This window comes from Mus musculus, chromosome 14 (genome assembly GCF_000001635.26).
Source record: "Mus musculus strain C57BL/6J chromosome 14, GRCm38.p6 C57BL/6J".
Classification (NCBI taxonomy): domain Eukaryota; kingdom Metazoa; phylum Chordata; class Mammalia; order Rodentia; family Muridae; genus Mus; species Mus musculus.
The window spans coordinates 32,916,208-32,940,146 of record NC_000080.6 but is presented as its reverse complement, the minus strand read 5'-3'; the positions used below and the strand labels follow the sequence as shown (position 1 = coordinate 32,940,146).

Sequence of the window (23,939 nt, the reverse complement as noted above, 5' to 3'; positions counted from 1 at the left end):
TGTCCATCCCTATCTGTCTAGACAGGGCAGAATCTGCACTTAAATAGTAGGATACTGAGGCAGCTTGTGGTTAAAGAAGAAAGAGAAGAGTCTGGGGAGGATCTAGGGAACCCGGACTGGCTTATGTGCTGGTAGGGCATTTTTACCTCAGTGTCCATGAGCCTCAGCCTGTTATCCTCAAAAGGAAAGGAGAGTTTCTTCCTCACATGGACTGGTTGGCTGAGATGGAGCATGTGGGTCCTTTGGACCATATTTGTGAGCTGGGGCAGATGCCCTACTCTTGGTGCATTGAGGGTATGGCCATCAGATCAGGGTGATAGTCCCACACAGTGATACATTAAAAGCTGGAAGTATCTATGTCCTTTTCATGCCCCTCAAGAGGTGGCAGGCCTGGTGTGGTGTTTCCTGGGTGCTGAGGAACTTTAGCCCTGTGGCGAAGAGGGGATCCTATCGACTCCCAGCCTTCCCGAGCCAGGACTGGTTCAGCTCAGGGCTGCGGCTTTGAATGCAGCACACCATCAAGGGAGCGAGCTTCCTTTTGGTCCCCTTTCATGCTGCCTATAAAGATTCCTTACCATCTGTGGGCTCAGCCAAAGTTCATCCCCAAGTTTGATCCTATCTGCGCTCCATCTCTGAGAAGCCATTACTCCAAACATTGAGGTCATGCTTGCTTTAATTGCATGGAACATGAAAGCAGCTGTCCATTTGGGGAACTACTCAGTGATTACATCACCGCTCCTATTGATGCCTTGTCGCAAGAAGAACCCTTTGCACTTTCCAGATGATGGATGCTTCTCCTCACTTAGCTTCAGAAATGTCAATTCACGGTTAGTGGTCTATGTGGTAAAGGAAGAGCGACTAGACACATTTTCTGATCAAGAACCCCAAAATATGTTACTTCAAACAAGCACCAGGTACAAACTGCTCATTGTCCCTGCTCTGAGGGTGCTGCTGTGGTTTCCCTTTGAAAAAGTCAGAGAGACAAGCTCGGCAGGGATGCTGTGAGGCTTCTATTCCCCATTAAAAGGCAATGTTCAGTGGGTTCCCCCATTCCCACAACTTGTGTAGCTGTGATCCAAGTTAAGGTAATAAAAAACTCAAGTCCCACAGTGAGACAGAGGGCACAATGCACACCCTAGCTGTGTTTAAAATAGATAATTTATCATATATACATTGTAAAATTACAAAGCCAGACAATGTTTATAAAGTGTAGTAAGTGGCCACCAGAGTATACATCAAGAAGCATCAATAGCACTGCGGAAATCAAGGTGACTCTCTTACTTCCATTAAGTCTGACATTTTTGTACATTGTTTAGGTCCACAGAGTCACTTCCCCACGGACTTATGTCCCATGGTCCCCTGACATCCACCCAAGGCAATCATGGTTCTCATCCAAGATTGAGACGGTCAAAGCACTTGCCAAGGGTTGAGTCCTCCTGGACATAGTTTCCCGGCATGCCTTGTGCTTTCATTTCTCTGCTGAGGGAATGGTGAAAGGCTCCACTCTATCTTGAATGGAGTTGACTGAGCTTGCATGCTTTGCTCACTTACCCGATGTACCCACTGGAGCCATACTCAAGTCTTTGGAAAAGAGAGAACAATATGTCTCTCTAGGTCCATTCTGCTAAAGGGGGACAAACACTTTACAAGGGTGTTCTTGTAGATCTACAGCCCTGGTGAAGTATGGCTCTAAAGACATAAGACCAGAATTTTCTGAGCCAGATCTCCGGCTTTCAACCATCAGCATCTCTGCCCTCACATGGCCAGTTTCAGAGCATCTATTAAAAGCAATGGATGTCATCATAAGTGGCTCCTGCCACCACCTCCAGGGGTTTGCTCTGTCCTGGGTGTCCCAGAGCCTTAGAGAACTTGTCAGTCCATATATCCCATTTCTCTCTGTGACCTTTACAGCATTTCCTGTGGCTATAAACTGGATGCTTGTTATACAGAACAAGGGGGGCTGATTAAAATTAAGATTTGATTTTTCCCTCAAAACTTTAAGGCTTAAGAAGAGGAGAAGTTGGTACGGTTGGCTCAGCAATGCTCTCAGAAGCAGAGTCCTTGTGCTCAGAATCAGGCCAGGGGCCTCTTATCTTGGGAGGCATGGCCAAGAGCTGGTCCCTTCTCTTCTGGGAAGTGTGTACCTCTTAGAAGACATCAGAACGCTGTGGGAAGGGGCTCCCCATCACACTGAAGGCACGGGTGAAAATACAAAACTAGGGAGTTTGTTTCTGAGTGTCATAAACAACTGGGAGAACACATGACAGCCAGAGAGGAGGTATCGCTACAGCTGGTTCTCCTCGAAGAGGATCTGTGCATACACGGTGCTGGTGGGGACGCCTTTGGCAGCCCTGTGTGGTTTGATCAGCTCCAGCTCGGCATAGGTCAAGTTTTCCTCGGTGATCTTGGGCTATATAGAAAAAAAAAAAAAGGAAAACATAATTGAAGCTGACTACAGTCAGTCATCCACCATGTGCTCGTTTATCAAGTAAATGTTTTCCCAGTATTTATAGGGTGCTAAGGGAAATGTGTAGGGAAAAATGAATAAGAGCATATGTGCAGACAAGTCACATTACAGGTGTAGCTCACTGTCCCCTGTAGAACACCATGTTCTGAAGCCAAGAGACACCTGTGGTTAATGTTTAAGTTCGTGTCAGTCACTCACAAAGCCACTGGACTCTATCTCACAAGGCAGAGCAACATCTCTGGTCAAAAGGAAACATACAAGACACAGAAATGAGCCTTCTGGTAATTAATAACAGACTTAGAAAATTTGTGAATGGCGTCATTATATAACTAAAACTTCAGAGTATATGGAAGATTATAATGAAGAAAATATTTCTTAATACATGCTAACAAGTATAGAGAGAAGAGCAGTTATAAGACATCCTGGTTTAGGTGCTTTATTTTTTTAATAACACACAAAGGGTTAAGCATTGACTTAGTTTGAGTTTCTATTGCTGGGAAGAGACATCATGACCACAGCAACTCTTATAAAGGAAAACATTTCATTGGGATTGGTTTACAGTTTCAGAGGTTCAGTCCATTATCATCATGGCAGGAAGCATGGTGGCGTGCAGGCAGACATATTGCTGGAAAAGGAGCTGAGAGTTCTACATTTTGATCCAAAGGTAGCAGAAGGACACTGTGTGTCACACTGGGAGTAGCTTGAGCATAGAAGACCTCAAAGCCCACCTCCACATGACACACTTTCTTCAACAAAGCCACACCTCTTAATAATACCACTCCCTATGGGCCAAGCAATCAAAGACATGAATCTATGGGAGCCACTCCTATTCAAACCACCACAAGCATCACACTCATGAAGTTAGGAAGTAAACCAAATAATAATTTAAAAAAATTGAAAAGTAAAACAAACAAATAACAACAAAAAGCCAAATAATGACAAAAACAACAAAACCAGGAACTACACAAAAAATATCTAAAATCAGGTATTTGAAAGTACCCATAATATGCATATACTGAAAAGCTGATCACTGTAAAAAGGAAAAAATCTAAGAAAGCAAGAACTAATAAAACAGGAAACAAAAATGGAAATAGAATATAAAGGGAGGAAAATTTTACATACGGTTAGAAGACTGCTTGGCTCAATATACTAAAAAGGAAACTTGAAACACAGGGTAAAATGGTAATGTCCCAGAAAAATATAAATGACAAATGTTAAGTGTAAGAAAACTGAATTTGCTGAACACCCTCAGAGGGGCAGTGAGGAAGAGCTGCCTCTTCACTGCACCGGGAAAGCAATTACAGGGCATCTCTGAAGGAAGCGCCTAGGATCATCTCACATCACTAAGCTGATCAGAGAACAAGAAGGAAGAGAACCTTGCTGGGTTTTAGAACAACCCCTGTGCTCTTACACGTTTTCATCCAGACTTATTCAGGAGGAGGAAGAGGCACGTAATCATACTGAATATGATGGGTAGCCATATATCCAAGTGGATTTTATTCAGGAAAGCAAACATGGCTCAGTATTTTAAAATAATTAATAGGAAAAGATCAAATGAGTGACACATCGTGACTATCTCTATAACGCTGGAAAGCCATTTGGTAACACTGAAAAACTACTCTTGACAAAATCAATCTTTGAATGACATAGTCACAGCTGTGTGTCTTCTTAATATGATTAAGAATGTTAAGATATGAAAAAAAAACTTGAGTGTGGTGATGCACACCTTTAGTACCGGCTCTCGGGAGGCAGAGGCAGGTAGATCTCTGAGTTCAAGGCCAGCCTGGTCTACAAAGCAAGTTCCAGGACAGCCAGGGCTGCACAGAGAAATCCTTTTCCAAGAAAACAAAAAGATAATGAATAATTGGCAATCCAAGTCTGGTGATATTAAAATTATACAACTGAAGTAATTTAAATATGTTAATACTGGGAGGTAAATAGACATATGTAACAGTGGAAACCTGAGAATTTATAGAGTGGAACATATGTTGCTGTGTCTTAAACAACCATAGAGCTGGGGCCTGGTGGTTCAGTAGTACGCTGCACACTAAATACATGCAAGGCCTGGGATTTGATCCTTGGTTTCAAAAATCATTTAAAACTGATGGAGCTGAACATGGTCTGTACAGTGTCACTTGTGAAAATATGTGTGCTTGCATATATGTAAGCAAACATTTTCACACGTCACCTCGGACATCAGCAACTGGAGAACCCAATAGCCATGATTTCAAGGGGTGTAAATTGGGTTGCTGAGGGGATTCATGCTTTATTATATATTCTTTGATTGGTGCATTTTGGATGTTACAGTAGGGCTTCTATTTACCCGATGCACTGATTAATTTAGATTTGCAACTGGATAAGTAAAAGTGGTCGATAATTTATAGTTTTATCAATATTTTCATCTCAGCAACTCTTCATTTCTAGTCTTTGATGTTAGATGGGAACTTTCAGTAGGCAGTTTTTGTTTTGTTGTTATTTTTTATCACGCTCTTTTAAGATAACAAACGTACAAAACCTAGGTGCCTCACAAAGAAACCGTTGACAAGAAAGGGAAGTTTCTCAAATGGAATGTCGAAGCAGAGACCCTTTGTTCTTTTGAGACAAATCGCCAAAAAAGACTGGAGCAAGAGGCAAAAAGTAGATGAAGAACTTGATGCCAGCATATCCGGCCTGAGTGACTTCCGAGCACACCTGTCTAGCCATTTTTTCAAGTTCAAAGTTAAGTACATTTGTAGGGATGGAGTCTCTGCTTTCCTACTGACACCAAAAGTCTCTACACAGCTCTGCTAGCCGTCCACATCTTACCAGCCCACAGACCCCGATGTAGCTCTGGCCTTTTGTTTAATTACATTTCACTCTGTAACGATTCCGTTTAAAAACACCACGTGTTCTCCAATAAGTACTCAAAACCCAACTCATGTAAATTTTAGAGCCCAGGTTTATGAAATCATATTGTCCAGTTGTTTTATTGCATTACTTTGGAACTGTATTGTTTTCTAGCGTAGATTATCTGTTTATTCTTAAGTTATTTCATTACGTTTGGATATGAAAAATAACACCCGCTTTCTCAATACAGGTCACCAGGCTGGCTTGGCTGATGTGTTGTTTTCATACATTTTTATGATGCTCCTATAGTAAACATAATTTAATAAAGCCAAAGCACACTAAATAAATAATTGCATCTAGAAAAGCAATAAAAACAAATAAAATTAGTACTTTCATAAGTGGGAAAGGTACTTCAATTACTGCTACAAGCAACAACCCACCATAAAATGTGTACAATCATTTCCCTTATGCATATTTCTGGAGTGTAATAATTTGATTGAAGATATGAGGCAGCAGGCAGGAGGCTCGGGAGTGTGAAGTGTATACAGTTTACAACGGAAGATGCATAATATCAGTGCTTGGCACCTTTCAAGGACCTATTTTTCTGGCAGGCACAGTTGGTTGGCACTATCAAACATGTGCTTAACTACACTCCCCAGCTCGGTGAACTGGAAATGAAGTCTTCACAGCCCGGGAAGGCAGGCCGATGTATTCTTGTCACGAGTTTTCATCAACCTGTCTTTGTTTACATTGATGCCTCAGGAAACCTTATGCTACTTAAAGAAGGAAGTTAGAGGTGCTTTCTGGCTACACAGGAAGACTAGGTAAGACTAGAACACAGAGAGTAAAGCCAGAAGCCAGAAAGAGAGCGTGGTGTAACCATCACAGGTGGCAAGGGCTTGCCGTAGCACAGAGCCCGGTAAGGGATCTGTAGCAAGGCACTCTCACTGTAACCTTGGCTAGACAAACTCAGCTTAGCTTAGCTAACATACCATCCCCAGTGTCTTCAGCAACTCCAATCCACAAGAGAAGTGCTGGGTCTATGAAGATGGGCCAGGAAGCACCCTGTTAGTTCTCTATGGCTGCTAGCTCTCAAAAGTACTCTTGGATGCTGAGGGGATAGAGTTACAATTAGCCCTCTGTATCTCTCAGTTCTGCAACCAACTGTGGGTTAAAAATGTTTGTGGGAAAAGTTACATCTGTATGAACTATGTGGCCCTCCCTGTCATCCCCTACACAGCAGAGTGACTATGGTTTTTGCACTTGCGTTTGCCTTATCTTCAGAAGGTGAATCATTAAGGGTGACAGCAGATGTGTAGAGGATGTAAGGAGGCTACATTTTGATATGGATATGCACCATTTTACGAGAAGGATTTGTCTTTTGGTTTGCATGAGGAATTCTAAAAGCGTTCCCCCAAGGAATCAGAAGGCTGGATATGCTCAGGCATTATGCTTAGAGCACAGGCTTCGGCCAATGTAACCCACTGTCTCCAAGCCTCCTTGAAGCCTTAGGCTGCACCAAAAACGTAACAGGAACTTCCAAAGTGGGATCCACGGGGCTCTAATCGAGCCCCTCCTTACACACAGACCCTGCTGAATTTATGGGAGGCAGGGCCAGGCAGTGGGACATGGGTCAGAAGCACCTCTCCAGTCTGGTTTCTTCCTCCTTCTCCTCTTCCTCTTCTTCCTTCTCTCCTTTCTTCCTCCTCTTCCTCCTCCTCCTCCTCCTCCCCCTCTCCCCCTCTCCCCCTCTCCTCCCCCTCCCCCCCTCTCTTTCCCTCCCTCCACTGAGGCAGCCAGAATGAAGATTGAGCCCATGTGTTCAGGGTGGCAGAGGAAATGATGGCAGTGCCTGGTCTCCGACCTCAGGAAAACCCTGAGGCAGCCAGGGAGCCATGTGGCTGGGTCATAGCAGGTGCTACTATAAACCTGCACTTTTAGGAGACTTTTGTGGGATTTTCCCTGTTTTTCCAGAGTAAGTATCTCAGAGTGGGACATCTGGGTCATACGGCAAATGTCTGTTTAGCTCTTAAGAAACTGCCAATCATCCAGAGGGTACTGCCTGCCCTCCCATCTAAGGAGGATGCACTTCACAAGCTCCACTTCCTTAATGTCTCTTAGTTCTTCTTTACTCTTTTTAGTAGGTGTTAGGGGGCACATAATGCCTCATCCTTGGGGAACCCACTAATCCTAGACTCAAATCCAAGTTGTCATTGCTGACTACAGAGCCACACACCACATGATGTCCCATGATCACCCAGGCTACAGTTTGGATAAACGAGGAAGTCTTTGCATCCTAGGTGTAAGGGTGAATGAAAGTTTCGGAGCCTGCTATGGCTTGCCTAGCCTCATTCATCTACTTCACCAGTGGTGAGGAGCTAGGACCACAGAACCAGTGTAGGCTGCCTCTCTCAGCTCTAATTTAAGCCAGTCTCTGCCCCAGTTTAGGGTGGTGGTTATGGAAAGTACACGAGAGGGGAAGAGACCGCCCGACTGCTGACACCAGGAAAACCGACCTCAGGAGATCCGTAAGCTACGCATCTCTTCACAGCACACATGCTTCAGGCTCCTAATGTGCACATTCTGGGGATTTCATCTTGTGCAAGGGTTTCCATGGAGTCAACTGAAAGTTTCTCTTCTGGGTAAGCAGAGATTTAATGATCTCTTATGCAGACTCCTGCAAAACAATACTTTCTAGCAGAGAGTGCAGCTGGATGTGCATGTCGAATTAACTTTGCAGGAATAAGAGAGAAATGCAATTGCAACGGCTGCCCGTTGCCAGTGTGAAGAGTTCAGCCAGGTAATACTATTACCACAGCAGCCGATCGATACCCAGGACATGGGAGCTCTGCGCTCACGTCACCTTAGCACTCCAACATGAGATGGAGTTCTACAGAGTTGCAGAATCAGGGATCCACTTCCCCAAGAGACCACAAGAATCGTCAGCAGCAGACTTCCTCTTCTTCCTTCAAGTGCTCATTTTTTATTCAACAGAGAAGGAACTAGAGAAACACAGTCTCCCTGAAGCCCCGGCACACAACCATGGCCAGCGAGAATGCTGCAGCTAAGCGTCTAACACATCTTGCTCTCCCAGGGTCCACCCAGAGACTCTGGACTCTGAACATCCATGCTCAGGAGGGGAGAATATGACCATATCGCAGCCAACATGCCTTGGACATAAACTTGGCCCTGTTGAGTGGCTGGGGTTGCTTCCAGGCATACACATTGGTATTTATGCAAAAAGGATCTAGAGTTTTCTGGTGTGTTTTAAAATAAAAATAGAAGAGGAAAACTAATAAAAAGAAATATTTCTTTTTCTGAGACAGAAGAGTTAAGTGGTCCAGAGTGGCTTTGGGAGGTAGCTCGGTGTGTTGGCTGAGACTTGGTCCTTTGGGGAACAGAACTCAGCAGTGCATTGGTAAGTAACTTTCACTATCCCATTCTGTTCTCACCTTTGCCATGTGAGGTGGGCCAACAGTCACACTCATGTCACAGACACGTAAACAGCTGTTAAAAGCAGAAGGCTTCGGGGAGTGCTAACATGCCCATATTCCCGGCACTTGGGATGTGGTAACAGGGGAGTGGTGAATTTGAGGCTAGGATGGCCTGTACCAAAAACCAAACAAAAAATGGCAGAAAACCGTTTTATGGTATCAGGCACTTATGGGTTCAGAAGTCTCCATCCTGCCTGGAACCTGGCCCCTGGGAAAAGCACATGAGCAATACAATATCTTGGCACAAGGTAATGCTCATGGTTGGAAGCACACACTCTGAATCTAAGAGAGTCAGACAGGTAGACAGCAGTCCTTTTCCCTAGAAGCAGGCATCAGACTCCAATGGGGAAAGGAGCGAAGGACCATTAGGTCAACTGCATGAGGCTTGGATAGAGACTCACATCACACAGCAGGCAGTGTGAGCTACAAAGGCTGGGTCTGAGGATGAAGGGCAGGGCCTGTCTCATTCTCATCGGACAGGTTGGTGTGGAGAGGTGGAAGACCCAAGGACACACAGCACAAGGCTCTGCAAGGACAGCCACACAGAACTGCCACCAATGAGAGAAGGTAATAAAGGGACAGGGAAGAATCCTCAGAAAGCCTCCAGGTTCTTACTTCCATTTTCACTCAAGACATGAGGCTTCCAGACGGGAGCTGGTCCACCTCTGACCTGTATGGGTGCAGATGATAAGGAAGTAGGCTCTGCTGTGGCCGGCGTATGTGGGGAATACATGCTACATGGCTGCGAGATGAAGTTGAGGGTGAATGGGAAGAACTGGAGAAGCTCAGGTGACTATGAGTCAATTGCCAGGTCAGTTCATGGACTCTTTGGAGTAGAGGATCTCTGTTCCAGGGAAAGAGTATGCTAGTAACCTCTGAGATGATTGGTGGTGCTGGCACCAGAGGTCCAGGTGGACCAACAGCTTCAAAGCCTTGAATATTTTCTATTCCCAAAGCCAGCATAGAGCTATGACTGCTCACCAGAAATCATCCTACTCTCTGAGCCAGGTCCAGAGACACAAGAGACCTAAAAGTCTCCACGGCATGTAATACCCACTTGCTCTGTTGCCTCAGCCTGGGAGTCATATCTGTGTTTCTCACCTCGATTTCCAACCTCTGTATGCTTACTTATGGTCTGAGGGCCAGTAGTTCAATGTGCTTTAGGACTACAGAAAACAGAAAAGTCTGAACTCAAGAAAGAAGTGGAGACAAGGATTTCACCTATTGAAGTTCATTAACATCTCAGACTGGATGGACTGGCCAGGATGTCCCCAGCCAAACAAATTCACACAATGCTTTTGAATCCAAGGAGTTCAACGGGCATTTATTAAAGGACATCCTCAGTGTATGTTCAATAAGATGGAAGGCCACACACCCAAGCTAACATGTATTGGGACAGTCACAAGGTACCATCTATCTAGGTAACATGTTGAAGCCAGCATAGAAAGACCAAGGATAAAGCTTATAGGCTCAAGATTTTAAAGATTGACAGATGGATGCCTCTAGAGTTTACAAGCCATATTGTGTGAACAGAAATATGATTATATATAATGGTCTCAGTGAGGCTCCCATACTTGAAGCCTCTCCTGGCTGCACAGTGACTGCTCCAAAAGCTGATGTAATTGTTCATCTTCTTTCCACATGAACCAGGAATGCGGTATCCCTGGTGCCTTCCCAAAGTGATTTTACAGGCAGCCACTCTAGAGGATGCTTTCGCCTAGAAAAAGAGTGTTTGCTTATCTGCTTCAATCAAGACATAACCCAAGAATGAGACTTTTAACCCGATCCTCACATGCCCCGTCACTGAATCACACAAGGGTCTCTATGGTGGTTGGTGCTCAGGAGCCTTGCTCTCAGAAACAAGAAGGCTGCCATCATAAGCTGTATTCCAGTGAACAGTGCATCTAAGCCCTCTATGCCTGTGTTTTCTCAGTTCAGCTACAATATAGGACTTCTACAATGCCTCTTATTGGATGGCATTCAAGGACTGGATGCATTGACTCATGTGATACCCACAGAGGAATTCTTCCCAGAACTGCAGGAAGTGTTATGTGTGTGTCCTACAGTTACTGTTAGTACTAAATATACCTTGTGTGTGTGTGTGTGTGTGTGTGTTGTAGAAGTATGTGATATAACCTTGCTAAATAACATGTTAAAGCATTGCCTAGAGCAGGCTTGTCATCTGTGACCTGTAATGCTCACATGAAGACTCAGTGTCCTTATTAGGCTCTCAGGATCGTGTCCTGGGCCTCTCCTGAGCTCGCTCCATGTGTCCTCCTTGCAGACCAGAGTTCCAGTCATACTAGTCTCTGTGCATTTTGTGGGCACAGCTGGGCAGTGCTTTGCACTGAGGGATGGCTTTGAGCCCTGTGTTCATGCCATTTCCTCTGCCAAGAAGACTCTCTCATGTACCAGGGTGAATGTGATATCTTCCTCATCAAACACAGTCCTTCCTTGCTCCCTGCCTGACTCTGCTGTTGTCACAGCATGTAGTGCTCCTTGGCACTATAAAGTTCCATCCTTTATCTTGTGTCTTTTTCCATTAGACTGTGACAATAGAACCTAATAGCTCCTGGTGTGATGATAGCCCTATGCAGAAGGGACTCTTGTAGTCACCTTTATACTGCATGTACAGAAACAAAGACAAACACCTGTTTGTGACCAGTGCTAGTACATAGCAGACTTGGTATTTGATTCCAGCCTCTAGTTACTTCTTCAAATACCTTCATGGCTCCATCCAGTAAGTGTTCAGTAGCAGGACAAAATGAAATAAGCCCAGAAGGGTATTGTCTCTGGTTGGCTTGTGCAAATGTACAAAAACCCAGAATTCACTGACTTAGCTAGGCTAGATGGCCAGTGAGTTTCAGGGATCTGTTTGTCTCTGCCTCACACTGCAATCAAGCTGGTTAAAAATGTGCTGCACCACGTCTGACTGTGTGTGTATGTGTATGTGAACTTGTATGCATGTATAGTATATGTGTATGTACATCTGTATGCAGGTACACATAAAAGCCTGAGATTGACAGTAAGAGTCTTCACTATTGTTCTACAAAGTATCCTTTTAAGACTAGTGCTCTCACTAAGCCCAGAGTTCACTAATTGATTACACTAGCTGGCTGTGACTGGGGCATCTGCCCATCTCTGTCCTGCCTGGCCCTCAGCGTCTGGGTTACATGTGTGTACAAATGTTTGCCTTCTATGTCAGTTTCTGGGAGTTGAACTCAAGCCTCAAGGCTTTCAAGATGAGAAATTTACTGGCAAATTTATCTTCCCAGCCCAGAATGTGCATTTAATTGTGTGAATTGATTAAGACAATAAAAGAAAACCATCCTGTCATCATTTAAAAAATGCTCCCAGAGCTGTCTCCTACCTTAGGAAGAAGGCCCAGAACTGTCCCTCATGAACTCCTTTCTCTCTTTCAATCCCTCTGGGGCTCTACTATCACACACAACTGAGTTCTAAGCTTCGATAAAACATAGGCACGTGGCTTTCAGGTTTAAAATACAATCAAGATAGATGATAGATAGGTAGGTAGATAGATAGATAGATAGATAGATAGATAGATAGATAGATAGATAGATAGATGATAGATAGATAGATAGATAGATGATAACTAACATTGAGTAAAATGTGAGGAAACCACCATTTTCGTCCTTTGTTGGCCGCAGAATAAAATGGGGAAACATTTTTTGGAAGAGACAGGACAAACTCTATCAAAGCAAGAGGCCTGTGTTACATAATAACTCCAAGTTTAAAAATGTCCCCCACAGAAATAAAGGGATGTGTGTAGAGATATTTTTCACCAGAACAGCCTTCCTAAATGTGAAAAATCAGCACAACATATATGGCCAAGAGTTGGGAAACTGAACGACCCCAGGCAGTCAATCAAGAAGAGGATGAAACTCAATGAATGGTGGGAAAGGTGTGCTGGTATGAAGTCCACAAAGAACATTTCAGTTCAGGGAACATGTGCAAGAAATGCTCCTACTACATGAAACAACACTTCAAAGCAGAGCCGTGCTATCCTACAGGCATGACCTACAACCACAGTTAGGTGGTCATAACATACTTTAGGGCTCTAAGCCAAGACATGGATGGGCTCTTGTGTATGCATAGACAATACTTAAAAGTATTTAACAGAGACCATGAGAGAAAAATAAGAGCTTAGGGAAGGAACTGCATTTTATATTTTAACATGTGAAAATTCTGAATTGCCAGAGTAGTCCTCCCTATCCAATAAGGTCAGGACAGAAAAGATGCCCTAGAAAACAACAGAGTTAGCTAAGCATTTTTGACAAAAGTAATGGGCTCATGGTGGGGGAAATAGAAACTTGTCACCAAGCACCTGGTTGGATCAGGTGTGACACATGCCACCAAGGGAACATGCCACCACCTCATCCCATCTGAAACAATAAGGCAGTCGTCCAAGAATTAAGTGTCTATCCTTATTGAACGTAATATAATAGGGTTTGAACATGGAAAAGGGACAGTGAAACATCCTTCTAATCACCATAGTCATCACCAACTGTACTGCAATCATCAACAGTATAACCATCACCACCAGTATAACCATCACCACCAGTACAACCATCACCAACAGTATATCCATCACCACCAGTACAATCATTATCACAAATACAACCACCGCCACCAGTATAACAATTATCACTAGTACAATCATCACCACCAGTATAACCACCATCACCAGTACAACCATCACCACCAGTATAACTACCATCATCAGTACCACCACCTCTATCCTCGCCATTACCACCAACACTATCACTTTCATCACCAATTTATCACCACTATCACCATTGCTGCCATCATGATAATCATCACCATCACAGTAGTATTGCCATGGTATACAGGGCACAAACTAAGAATTAAGATTAAAACTAAAATGACAACGGGGACACCTGATCATTTGTGAAATTCATGTTACAATATGCAATGTGGACAATGAATGCATATAGACTACATTAATAACTTGCATTCTCTGTCTTTATGTACACTCTGAGCAGAATGTTCTAAGGCTATATCCAACTGGGTTTTGGTCATCATACATATGTATTGATCAATTTAGGGGTTGAGAATTTAACCCATCCATAGAGCCCAAGTTTGCCTTGTAAACATAAAGCCCCCAGTTCAATCTCCAGCACTGGGAGGAAAAGACAAAATAAGTTCATCTCTAGATGCGTATAATTATAAATTATAATTTAATTTACTCAGGGAAAGCATCCCTCAGATGCACCATTGTTTGGTCCTGAGCTCAGACTCTAGCACAGATTTTCTTCCTGGTACTCTGGATGCATGTCTTAGCTGTGTTGATGGTTTGTGTTCTTTCTTTCCAAAAATGGCACTTCATTTCTAGCATTCTCCATTTGAGATTGAAAAAGTCTTTTAATAACAACTCTAAAGTACTCTGTGTTCAAAACTGAGCTTTTAAATGAAATAGGCTTAAAAAACATCAAATGTGAGCAGAAATGATATTGTTTCATGAGATTACAAAACCAAAATAGAGCAAAAAAAGTTTCAGAAAAAAATTTCCCAGCAGTGCAATGATCTTAGAAATGAAGTGCCCAATAAAGGCAGCAAATCGGCTAAGCCAAGATGGAAAGCAAGCCATGGTGCTCGGGGAGGGACCGTTCCTGCAGACGCAGGGGGACAGGCTGTCCAAAAGGAGGTCCCACTTGACTTCTGGGCACAGGGTGAGCTAGACACCAGGAGAGGTCACCTAAGGGCACAGACTGCTAGTTGTCCAGGCCTGCCTCCCACCTGGGCTCTTCTGTAGTCTAGCATCACCTTTGCCCTGTGGCCACAGCTCAGGTTCTGCTCCAGCCTAGCACCTTACACTGCCTGTCAGCCTTCCGAGAGCACTGGGGAGAATTAAGGTGGAGGCTAAAGGGGGATCTGAATGAACCAGCCATGTGGCCAATAAAGAAGCTCTCTTCCCTTAGAACCCAGAGCCTCATCAGCCTTCACAATGGAGAGGCAGCCTCCATCTGTTCTGTGGCACTTCTGTGGTGGGGCTCTTCCAGTCACCCCAGCGATGTCCCCAACGAGTACTTAATGTATTAATTTGTCTTAAAAGCGTCCCTTACCATCACCCATCCCCTCTGCTTCCCTGTTCCTCTCTCCTCTCTGCCTCTCTCTGTCTCTGCCCCCTCTGTCTCTCTCTGTCTCTCTGTCTCTGTCTCTGTCTCTCCCTACACACACACACACACACACACACACACACACACACACACCATACACAAATCATCAGAGCCTCAATCTACTGCTCCTGGCTTCTCAAACAGCAGAAAGGCTTCCGACCTGCCTGATGTGTATGGATACTGCCGTGTGACTGAACGCTCTCACAGCCCCATGTCCCGGGTGAACAGACTCCCTAAGCAGAGGATGCTCTCATTTCCACTCTCGCTTGATCACTTCCGGTTTCTGGAAGCCCCGGCGCCCGCCCGCACTCCCCCGAGGAGAGGCCCATGAAACCAAATGACTTCTGTTTACCCCACTCTCCTCCATTTCAAAGCTTCAGCATCGATTCTCTCTCCAGTCAACATACATAACTCCCCGTGACAATAACGGGATGTGCATGTGCACCAAGGGGGGCATAGAATTTTTATCTCTGTAAAAATGGCACTAGCATGGTACAAGCAAAGTTTTTGTTTTTTTCCCAAGGCTTTTACTTGGGGCAATATATTGTACATGTGGTTGTGGGTTTTTTCCTTCTTTTTAATTTTAAATTGAGATTATGAACATATTTTATGCAGGTTAATATATCCTTTTCATGTAAAATTTAGCTGAAACCAGTTCTAGCACATTAACGACAACAAGAGAAATTCTCTGGCTTATTATAAACATCCTTCAAGAAACCTGAAAAGCATGTCCTCTGGAAATAATTTTGTTGGGATCTGGAATATTATTAAAATCCTCTCAGAACTCTATCACTGGTGCCTAGTGGGCCTCACAGCTCTTTTCTACTACTGATCAGAGGCAACATCTTTTTTGGCCTTGGCAATATGTTCTGGATGATGAAAACAGGGCTGGAGGAAGGGGCTAGGTAAACACAGACCAGCCGCAGGGGCCGGGCTGATCGCTTCACGATTTTCAAACATGCAGGGAGAAGCAGACTTCTTTTGGAGTGGATAGCTTCTTTTCTCACTACTGAGCATTCTGATCTTTGGGTTTCCGTGGGAGGAGATAGTTTACTGAAGACTTTGGAATGGGTAAAAATACTGCCAAATTACTTATATAACACGTATTTAATGTCCAGAACATACAAAGTACCCCACAACGTGCTCACGCACTCCGGGTGTGAGTATGTGGGTGTGTGTGCCTGTGCAAGAAGCAGGAGGCCTCAAGGACAAGCCTGGTGAGGAGCAAACAGTAGCTCTGGAGACAAGGAGGATGGCATATACAGGGCAGAAAGCCCTGGAGAGAGAGCCTGGACCACACTGGGTCTTCGTGTTCCCGGGGTTGCAGGCAGGGTGGGGTGGGATCCAGGAAGCAGTGACAGATGATGATGCCCCCTGCCCTCCCACTCACAGGAAGCCATGTTTCATGTCAGAGGCAAGAGGGAGCCATTGGAATATTCTAGTCAGGGAAATGACGGGGTTGGAGCAGTGTTAGGAAAGCCCCAAGGCAGCAATGCAGTGGATGGATCGGAGGGAATAAGACAGGCTCCATGAGACACACTGGGAAACTGTGGTAATTAAGCCCACAGTGTTCTTGGTTTTTCTGTCTTCAGCCTCTTGCTCACAAGAACTCATTTTCTCTTTGGACAGTTGGGGTGGCCTGACCCCTCGATAACCCTGGCCCGGGGGGCTTAATTACAAAGAGGAAGGTCTCAGGGGCGAATGTAGAGGAGCATCGGATGCCGAGTGGGGCACAATGGCCATCCAATCTATTTAACCCTAAAAATGAGTCTCAGTCTGTTTTTCATTAATTTGAGGGGCTCCTAACCTCACCCCCTTCCTGGTGCTTCCCTCCCTTTAAACTTGCTTTGCTTCCATATCAGACACTATTTTCTTCCCCTGCCTCATGCTCTAAATCAATAAACTTGGACTAACAAAAGATATCCAGATACACTGCAAGAGCTCTCTGATTAATCTGAAACAAGGAAGTAGTTGCAATGCTTCCTGGAAGTATGGGAATTATTTCCACAGACTTCCAAGGCAACTTCCATGAGAGTGCTTGACAAGGATGAGGGGGCTGGGGGTTCCCAGAGGTTTCAGGGAGTTTTTTTGAGGCTGAGTTAAAAAACAAACAAACAAACAAATAGGTGCATCTGTTTGCAGAGTGTTCTGCAAGCCTAGAGGGTTTGCTATGTTCTGCTTTGATGTGTTACTCTGGTAATAAGACTGGGGCCCTTAGCCTGCTAGGTACGTGCTCTGCCTCTGATTCCCACCTCCAGGCCACACATTTACTTTTCTGAGTGTGTTCTCTCACTCTCCAGAAGATGAAAGAGTCCATGGGTTACAATAAAGACTCACTTCAAACACGCAGACTACTATACAGACTGCATTGCCAGATAGATGGCCAGGAAGAACCCGTGGTCAGGGACCTCACTGCCTGATTGGCAGAATTTGGAAACAGATCTCCACATTTGTTAGTCTTTAAATGAGGAATAAGGAGTGCAGTTTTGATAGCTTGACTATAAAATGTCTCTCTGTAGCTTTTCTTCTTGTTTATCATTTCCCAAAATAAGCAACAAAAACTTTGCCACCACTGTTAATCACTAAGATATGCATTTCTCATAAGCTGTCGTGTCATTTTAGAAACACTAAGAAAGCATTCCAACCCCCGGATCTCTGAGTGTTGCAAGAACCAGGATTCATACATGTCATCTGGTTGACACTATAGTCTAGACAAGTGGCAGGGATCCTGAGACACCTAGAAGAGAAGCTGGTATGCAGTACATGATCAATAAGTGAGTAAAGGTTCGTAGGTGGGCCTTAGCCCTTCTTCTCAAAGGAGAGCTTAGATGAGTTTTTATGAAGAAGCTTTGCAGGGTACTGGTGCCTTGGACCCAGCCAGGACGCACCCCTTTACAAAGTTAGCTAACTGATCAACAATAAATGTAAACACATAACTGGTAGGAGCATATACGTACATACTTACTTACTTACACACACACATGGATGCATATATAGGTACACACACACACATGGATGCATATATAGGTACACACACACACACACATATATATGTGTGTGTGTGTGTGTGTGTGTGTGTATGTATGTATCCGTGTGTGCATGAGTGCATGCGTGTGTGTGTGTATGTGTGTGTCTCCAAATTATTGTCTAAATTACCCATTAAGGTCTGCGTGAATCAACAAGTAGCTATTGACTTAAGTTTCAGCTACCATCAAGACGTATTGATCTGAGAAATAAATATCGATCAAATTGAGGCTGGAGGTCAATGCTAACGTCCTGGGGCAATAAATCTTAATATTCATCCAGCTCTGCAGATACTAGACTTGGCAATTTTGACTCTAACATATTGGCTCAGAGGTTAAGATTACCCATCACCCCTGAGAGAACTGAGCTTCAGTTCAGAGCATCACACTGGGGGGGGGGGGGGAGGGTCACAATCATCTGCCACTCCAGTTCCAGGGGATTTGATGGTCTCTTCTAACCACATGTCTGCAAGCACCGTGAACACATACATACATGCACAGGTAAGACACTCCTATACATGAAATAAAATAAATACAATACAAAAGGGAGATTGGGCTCATCAAGGCAACAACTGTTTTGTGATATGTATATATGTGTATGCGTATATGTGATATGTATATGTGTATGTGTATATGTGATATGTGTATGTGTATATGTGATATGTATATGTGTATATATAACCACCTTGATCTACTTTTTGGTGAAGAAAGAGCTTCCTATGCTGACCATTTATGGACATTTTATATCTTCTCATATTCATATAGAATATTTTTCTATAATTTTTATGTCAATAAAGAAACCTTGGGGCTGGAGAGATGGCTTGGCAGTTAAGAGCACTGGCTGCTCTTCCAGAGAGCCTGGGTACAATTCCCAGAACCCAGCTCACAACCATCTGTAAGTCCAGTTCCAGGACATCTGACTCCCTCTTCTGGTCTTGGGCAGTGTGCATGTGGTGGACAGACAGATATGCGGACAAAACACTCATACATTAGAATAAAATAGAAACATATATAAAGAAACCTTTAGTTTGAATACCCATTGAAATAAGTCTGATTTTTAAGTCCCTGTGCTGAGTTCCCAGCTAGGGAAACTTATCAGTTCTAAGGGTCAGCAGTGAGACCTTGTGACTGGGACTACAGTCATTATTTTAAGTGCTGTTGTAGCCAGTCTTCTGATAAGTCACAAAACCAAAAATCACTTAAGACAGCATGTTATGCCCATGCATCCTACAACCAGGCTCGTGTTTAATGGATAAAGGATGAGGGCCCAGCAGGCTGTGACTGTAGAGTAAAGGAAATGATTTGAATCAAGACTGGTGACTGGGAACCCCATCACTCCCTGTAGACAGAGTGTCCACGGGTCCTTACAGATAAAACTGGCCAACGAGGGACAAGCCTTACAGTGAGAATTAGATATAATGATCTGTGGAACTCACATGCATTCATGGATTATGTGCATACCATTGGGATACATTCAGAGGACTCCAATAAACTGCTGTCTGCCGTGACAGACATTGAAACAGCTTTGACTAGCTTTTTTTTTCTTCCACGCACACAACGCATACATCTGCTGAACCATGTTAGCAACAAAACAAATCGCAGATGATTAACCACTAAAAGCTACATCGATGGATGTCTATGCACATACTGATATCAAAGGAATTGGTGAATATCAAGGTGGGGAACGAGGCTACTCCTTCTTGCAGAACTCTGAGCGATGAAGATGGAAAGGTTGATGGAGATGCAAGACCATTGACACACCACAGCACATGCTTCCCTTCGCAAAAGCGAGGTGATTGTGCGCTAAGTGAGCAGAAGCCTTGGCCAAACCCTCTTCGATAAGCATTAACCATTGCGGTGGCAAGCAGGTCCACAAATTCTTGATGCCTTCCCTTTTGAAAGGTTGCGCCTAACTTCTTTTGCCTGCTTTGAGTGTGAACTGGACATTGAGGCTGATGTCTGACATATATGGGACAGACAGTAAACACATCGAGGAACCAGGCAGGCATGACCTTCACCATGGGGTGAAATGGGCATCATATCTAAAAGGACATACCCTACCCCATCCCCCAATCAGCCTCAGTTACAGGCAGTCAACCTGCATCAGGAAATCTTAAAAGGAAAATTCCAGAATGAAATAATAATTCCTAAGTTTTTGAATAACTGCTTTAAATAAATCTTATGACAGCATTTTATAATTGCTCCATGTTAGAATTGGACATTGTTACTCTATTGTGTTTAGTGTAGAAGCTAAACACTACCAGGGTTATGTGTGAAGAAAATGGAGCATGCATTTGTAGGGCTTGATACAGCCTATGATTTCAGGATCTACTGTGGAGTGATGGGCTGTACCCCAAATGGACCAGCAACAGAAGTGCCGTATGCACAGAATGCTACAGTTAACACCTTAGGCAAGCACCCCAGCCACCAGCTACATAAAATGTTCAGAGAAGGGGGGACGGACATACTGAAACTCTGATCCCTCAAAATGACTTCTGTAAATTTAGAGTTATTTCAAAATAAAAAGATTTGACATGTTCTTCTGGAAAGTTCCTCAGCATCCCCTTCAGAGGGTGTTGTTATCAGATAAATTAGAGCCAGCAGATCTGCTTTCTGTCTTATACCCTTCTGATGATGACATGTTTGCTCTCACTTTCCAAAGGTAACATTTTATACTGAGAGATAACACCATTGGGATTATCTTGAAAGGTCACTCTGAGAGGTGAAGGTAGAGAAAGCCTGACTCAAAATCTGATCTGAGAAGAGAAGGTGCCTTTGGGGACAGAGGCCTTTTTAACATACTTAGATCCATAGAGTACTGTTTGACCCTTGAGCTATTTTCTTCTGTTAGAGGGACCACAACAACTGGGAACAGTTACTCACCAGGGCGACTTTCCTCTGTGGTTTCAGCAGCTTTGGTTTGTGGAAAGTGGTGGCTATCGGCGCTGTGGAAGGACACCAAGTTTTAGCTTGAAATTCGTCCAAGGCTCTCTTAATGCCCACCTTCTGTGGGCATCCCAGACATCCCGTGTGCAGACAGCCAGAGCCTTCCTAGTCCCGAGGCAGATTCTGGAGTAGGTATCCTTGGGTACCACTAACTGGAGGATAATCACCCACTCATCTTTAGACATGACACTGCCTAGCTTCGGCCAGGTCACAACACATCTGTATTAGTTGCTGCCAAGTGTATGGGAGACAATCAGGAGCCCTTGGTCCAGGGTGAGGCAAGTCTTTCCCTGAAGACTCTCATCACCCTTAGGTGACCAGACCCAGTAGATGACCCTCACCTAGCCCTGTGAGCTCATTAAGGAGGGGCTACTGCCCCATCTTAGCAGAAGTAAACTAAGCTCTCCCTCCAGTGTCATGACTAGTCTTGACTGACTTGACTTGAACTTGGAGTTGAAAGTTAAGTTTCATAGTCTCCAAGTGCAACTTGTATCTTTTGTAACTGAGACAGTATCTATTCTGCAGTGATTCACACAACACAGAGGCATGAGCTCTGGCTCTCTGACCCTTCCCTCCCAAAGTCTCACACTTCCCAGCCTTCCTTTCTGCCTTCCAGGTATGGCTCTTCTGACTTCTTCCACGGGATTCAGTGGGATACCAGCAGAATCCAGTTAAAGGATTAAAAATGCACCTTGCCATGTTAAAGTTTTCTCCTATATCTCTATATTTTAAATTTGTTGAGGGTTAAACATCTGCATAGCTGCATAGGTCAGTCTATCTACGTAGTGTCTATCCGTAAATGGTCTTGGTGGTTCTGCTAACATTCATGCCTCTTTTTTTTTTTCTTTAAGAAATACCTTTCTTGATTATTCCCTTTGCTCTAAATAAAAACATCAATCACTGAATAGAATGTGTATTTGTCAGCAGAATAAGTCTGAAATGTACCGCATACATCCTGAAAACCTCAGGGTGTTCTTTCCCTTTAAGAACCAGGAAGATGTTTCCAGCCCCTGCCTCACTTCAACATCTAAAGTACACAGTAAATCCAGTATGGACTTCTCTGTGCATGTTGACTTACCTCAGTGTCAATGCCCAAACCTATCCATGTCCCACACCATCTCAGTTTGCTATGTCTACAATCCAGTGGGATTGTTTGCACTACAGTAGCACTGAGAGACAGGCCCTCCATCCATCCAGCTATTCCTCTGCCCTAATCCTACATTTGACTCCAGGACTAGCCCTGCACCAATCAAGGTGGCTTCACTTAGGAAACTGCAGGCCAGGTTCTTACCTTTGGCAGGGACTGCAGGTGGAACATCTACCTTCTTCTTCTGCCTCTTACCCTTCTGTGGCTGCAGTGGGGCCAAGCTGGTCACACTGGTGACAGTCTCCCCTGAGCTGTAGAAGAAAACGGCCTAGATGAAGCCAAAGTCTATTCACTGCTGAAAACCAGAACAGGAAAGGAATCAGTGCTCCCAAGAGCTTGTAAAGACTCCCAGGGCAGGTGTCCAAGGAAGAGCCATCTCACAGAGAGACAGACAATGGCCTAGATTGTCTCCAGAGATGCCAGCAAGTCTGATGCTCCACTTGGCCAAGATAAAGATGATGAGCTAGCTGAGGACTTATGATGTGCTCCTCAACTTATGAAGTTCAAATTCCCTGGAGAAACCAAGGACCAGCGTGTTCACATTACTTAGGTGTGTGTGAAATGATGGTTGTGCCTACATGAACTGGGTACAGTCCAGCTTGGCTACTAAGAGTACGATTGGCTACTAATGATGTCACCAAAAAATTTACATATACTTGAGCTTGCTCTCCTACAGCCGACATTTTGTTGCTCATGTCTTTGTGTTCTATAATCCCAAAACCAAGTGGCTCTTAGTCAAAAAGAAGGGACTCCGGGACGCAGCACATGACAGTGTTCAGGGATTTCTATAAGAACAAGGGGCTTGTTTCTATGGTGCCTTCATCTTTAGGACAGGCAAATGAGTCATGTTCCCAGTCAGCTGATTCTTTGGGTCTCTCCAGTATCTGCTTCGTTCTACATGCTGTCCGTGATGTGGACGACAAGCTTTGTATTAAAGAAAGCCGAAGCTCATGGATCTAACCTGCTAATGAGCAGTGAATGCAGCAAATGTGTGAGCTAAGCTATCTCCTCACTCTTGCATCAGCCACTTAGCTTTCTGCCGAGGAAAGCCATACGAGGAAGAAAGGGCTTAGTTCCACTCCCAGTTTGAAGCCCTGCTCCACTATGGCAGGGAAATCATGGCAGCTGGTCACATGGCATCCATAGTCACAGAGAGAGATGACTGCTGGTGTTCAGCTTCCATTCTCCATTCATTCAATCCAAGGTGTTAGCCCAAAGGACGATGCTACTCTATTAGGATGCATTTCCATCTCAGTTAAATCTCTCTAGAAAGGCCCCCACAGACACAGACACAGCAGAGGTGAATCTCTGTGTTGGTTCTGAATCCCCTGAGGTTGGCAATGAAGGGCACACATCACAGCCTTCTGTGTTCCGTGCTTCTCTACATGTGTTGTGGTCCAGAGATTTCTTTGAATGGCCATTCAGTCTTGTTTCAATGCATCCCTATTCACTCCAGCACCTCACTTGGAAGCTCCCTGTAGAATCTTTTGTTCCCAGGCACAGGGTGCAGCATGTGAGATATGGTTCCCAAAAGACTATCTCCCCAGACCATGAGAGATCTCTGAGGTGCGGAAGGCCATGGTCAATCTCCCGATTATCAAAATGAACAGTCGGTAGAGTGGTAATTAGCATTGCAGAGTCCACGTGTGTAAACATGCTAAACTCATCCTGAAAAGATACGAAGAGAGGGAACTTCCTTTCCCCTCCTGCCAGAATGGCAGCAGTCAGAGTTGAGTAAGGACTCTTGACAAGTATGCAGGTATGCAGACCTTCTCTGAATACAGCCTTCCCTGAGGAAAAACAACTTGGCAACATCTACCAAAAGGACAGAGTTTTGGACTCTGTCACACGTAGTCTGGCTTCTGAAAATTCCTTGCA

At 44.3% G+C, this 23,939-nt stretch overlaps 1 protein-coding gene across 2 annotated transcripts in view; it reads right to left on the bottom strand.

The window, feature by feature from the left end:
- Positions 1 to 655: 655 nt before the first annotated feature.
- Vstm4 (V-set and transmembrane domain containing 4) overlaps positions 656 to 23,939 on the bottom strand; it is an 82,736-nt gene continuing 59,452 nt past the window's right edge. Inside the window, exons 6-8 of one of the 2 annotated variants that reach the window (NM_178791.5) lie at positions 22,206 to 22,312; positions 20,852 to 20,913; positions 656 to 2,410 (exon numbers count right to left, since the gene is read on the bottom strand). In NM_178791.5, the coding sequence (NP_848906.1) occupies positions 2,285 to 2,410; positions 20,852 to 20,913; positions 22,206 to 22,312 (295 nt within the window). In that variant the 3' untranslated portion in view covers positions 656 to 2,284. The remainder of the gene's footprint in view (positions 2,411 to 20,851; positions 20,914 to 22,205; positions 22,313 to 23,939) is intronic. The other variant, NM_001361602.1, reaches the window with a different exon arrangement.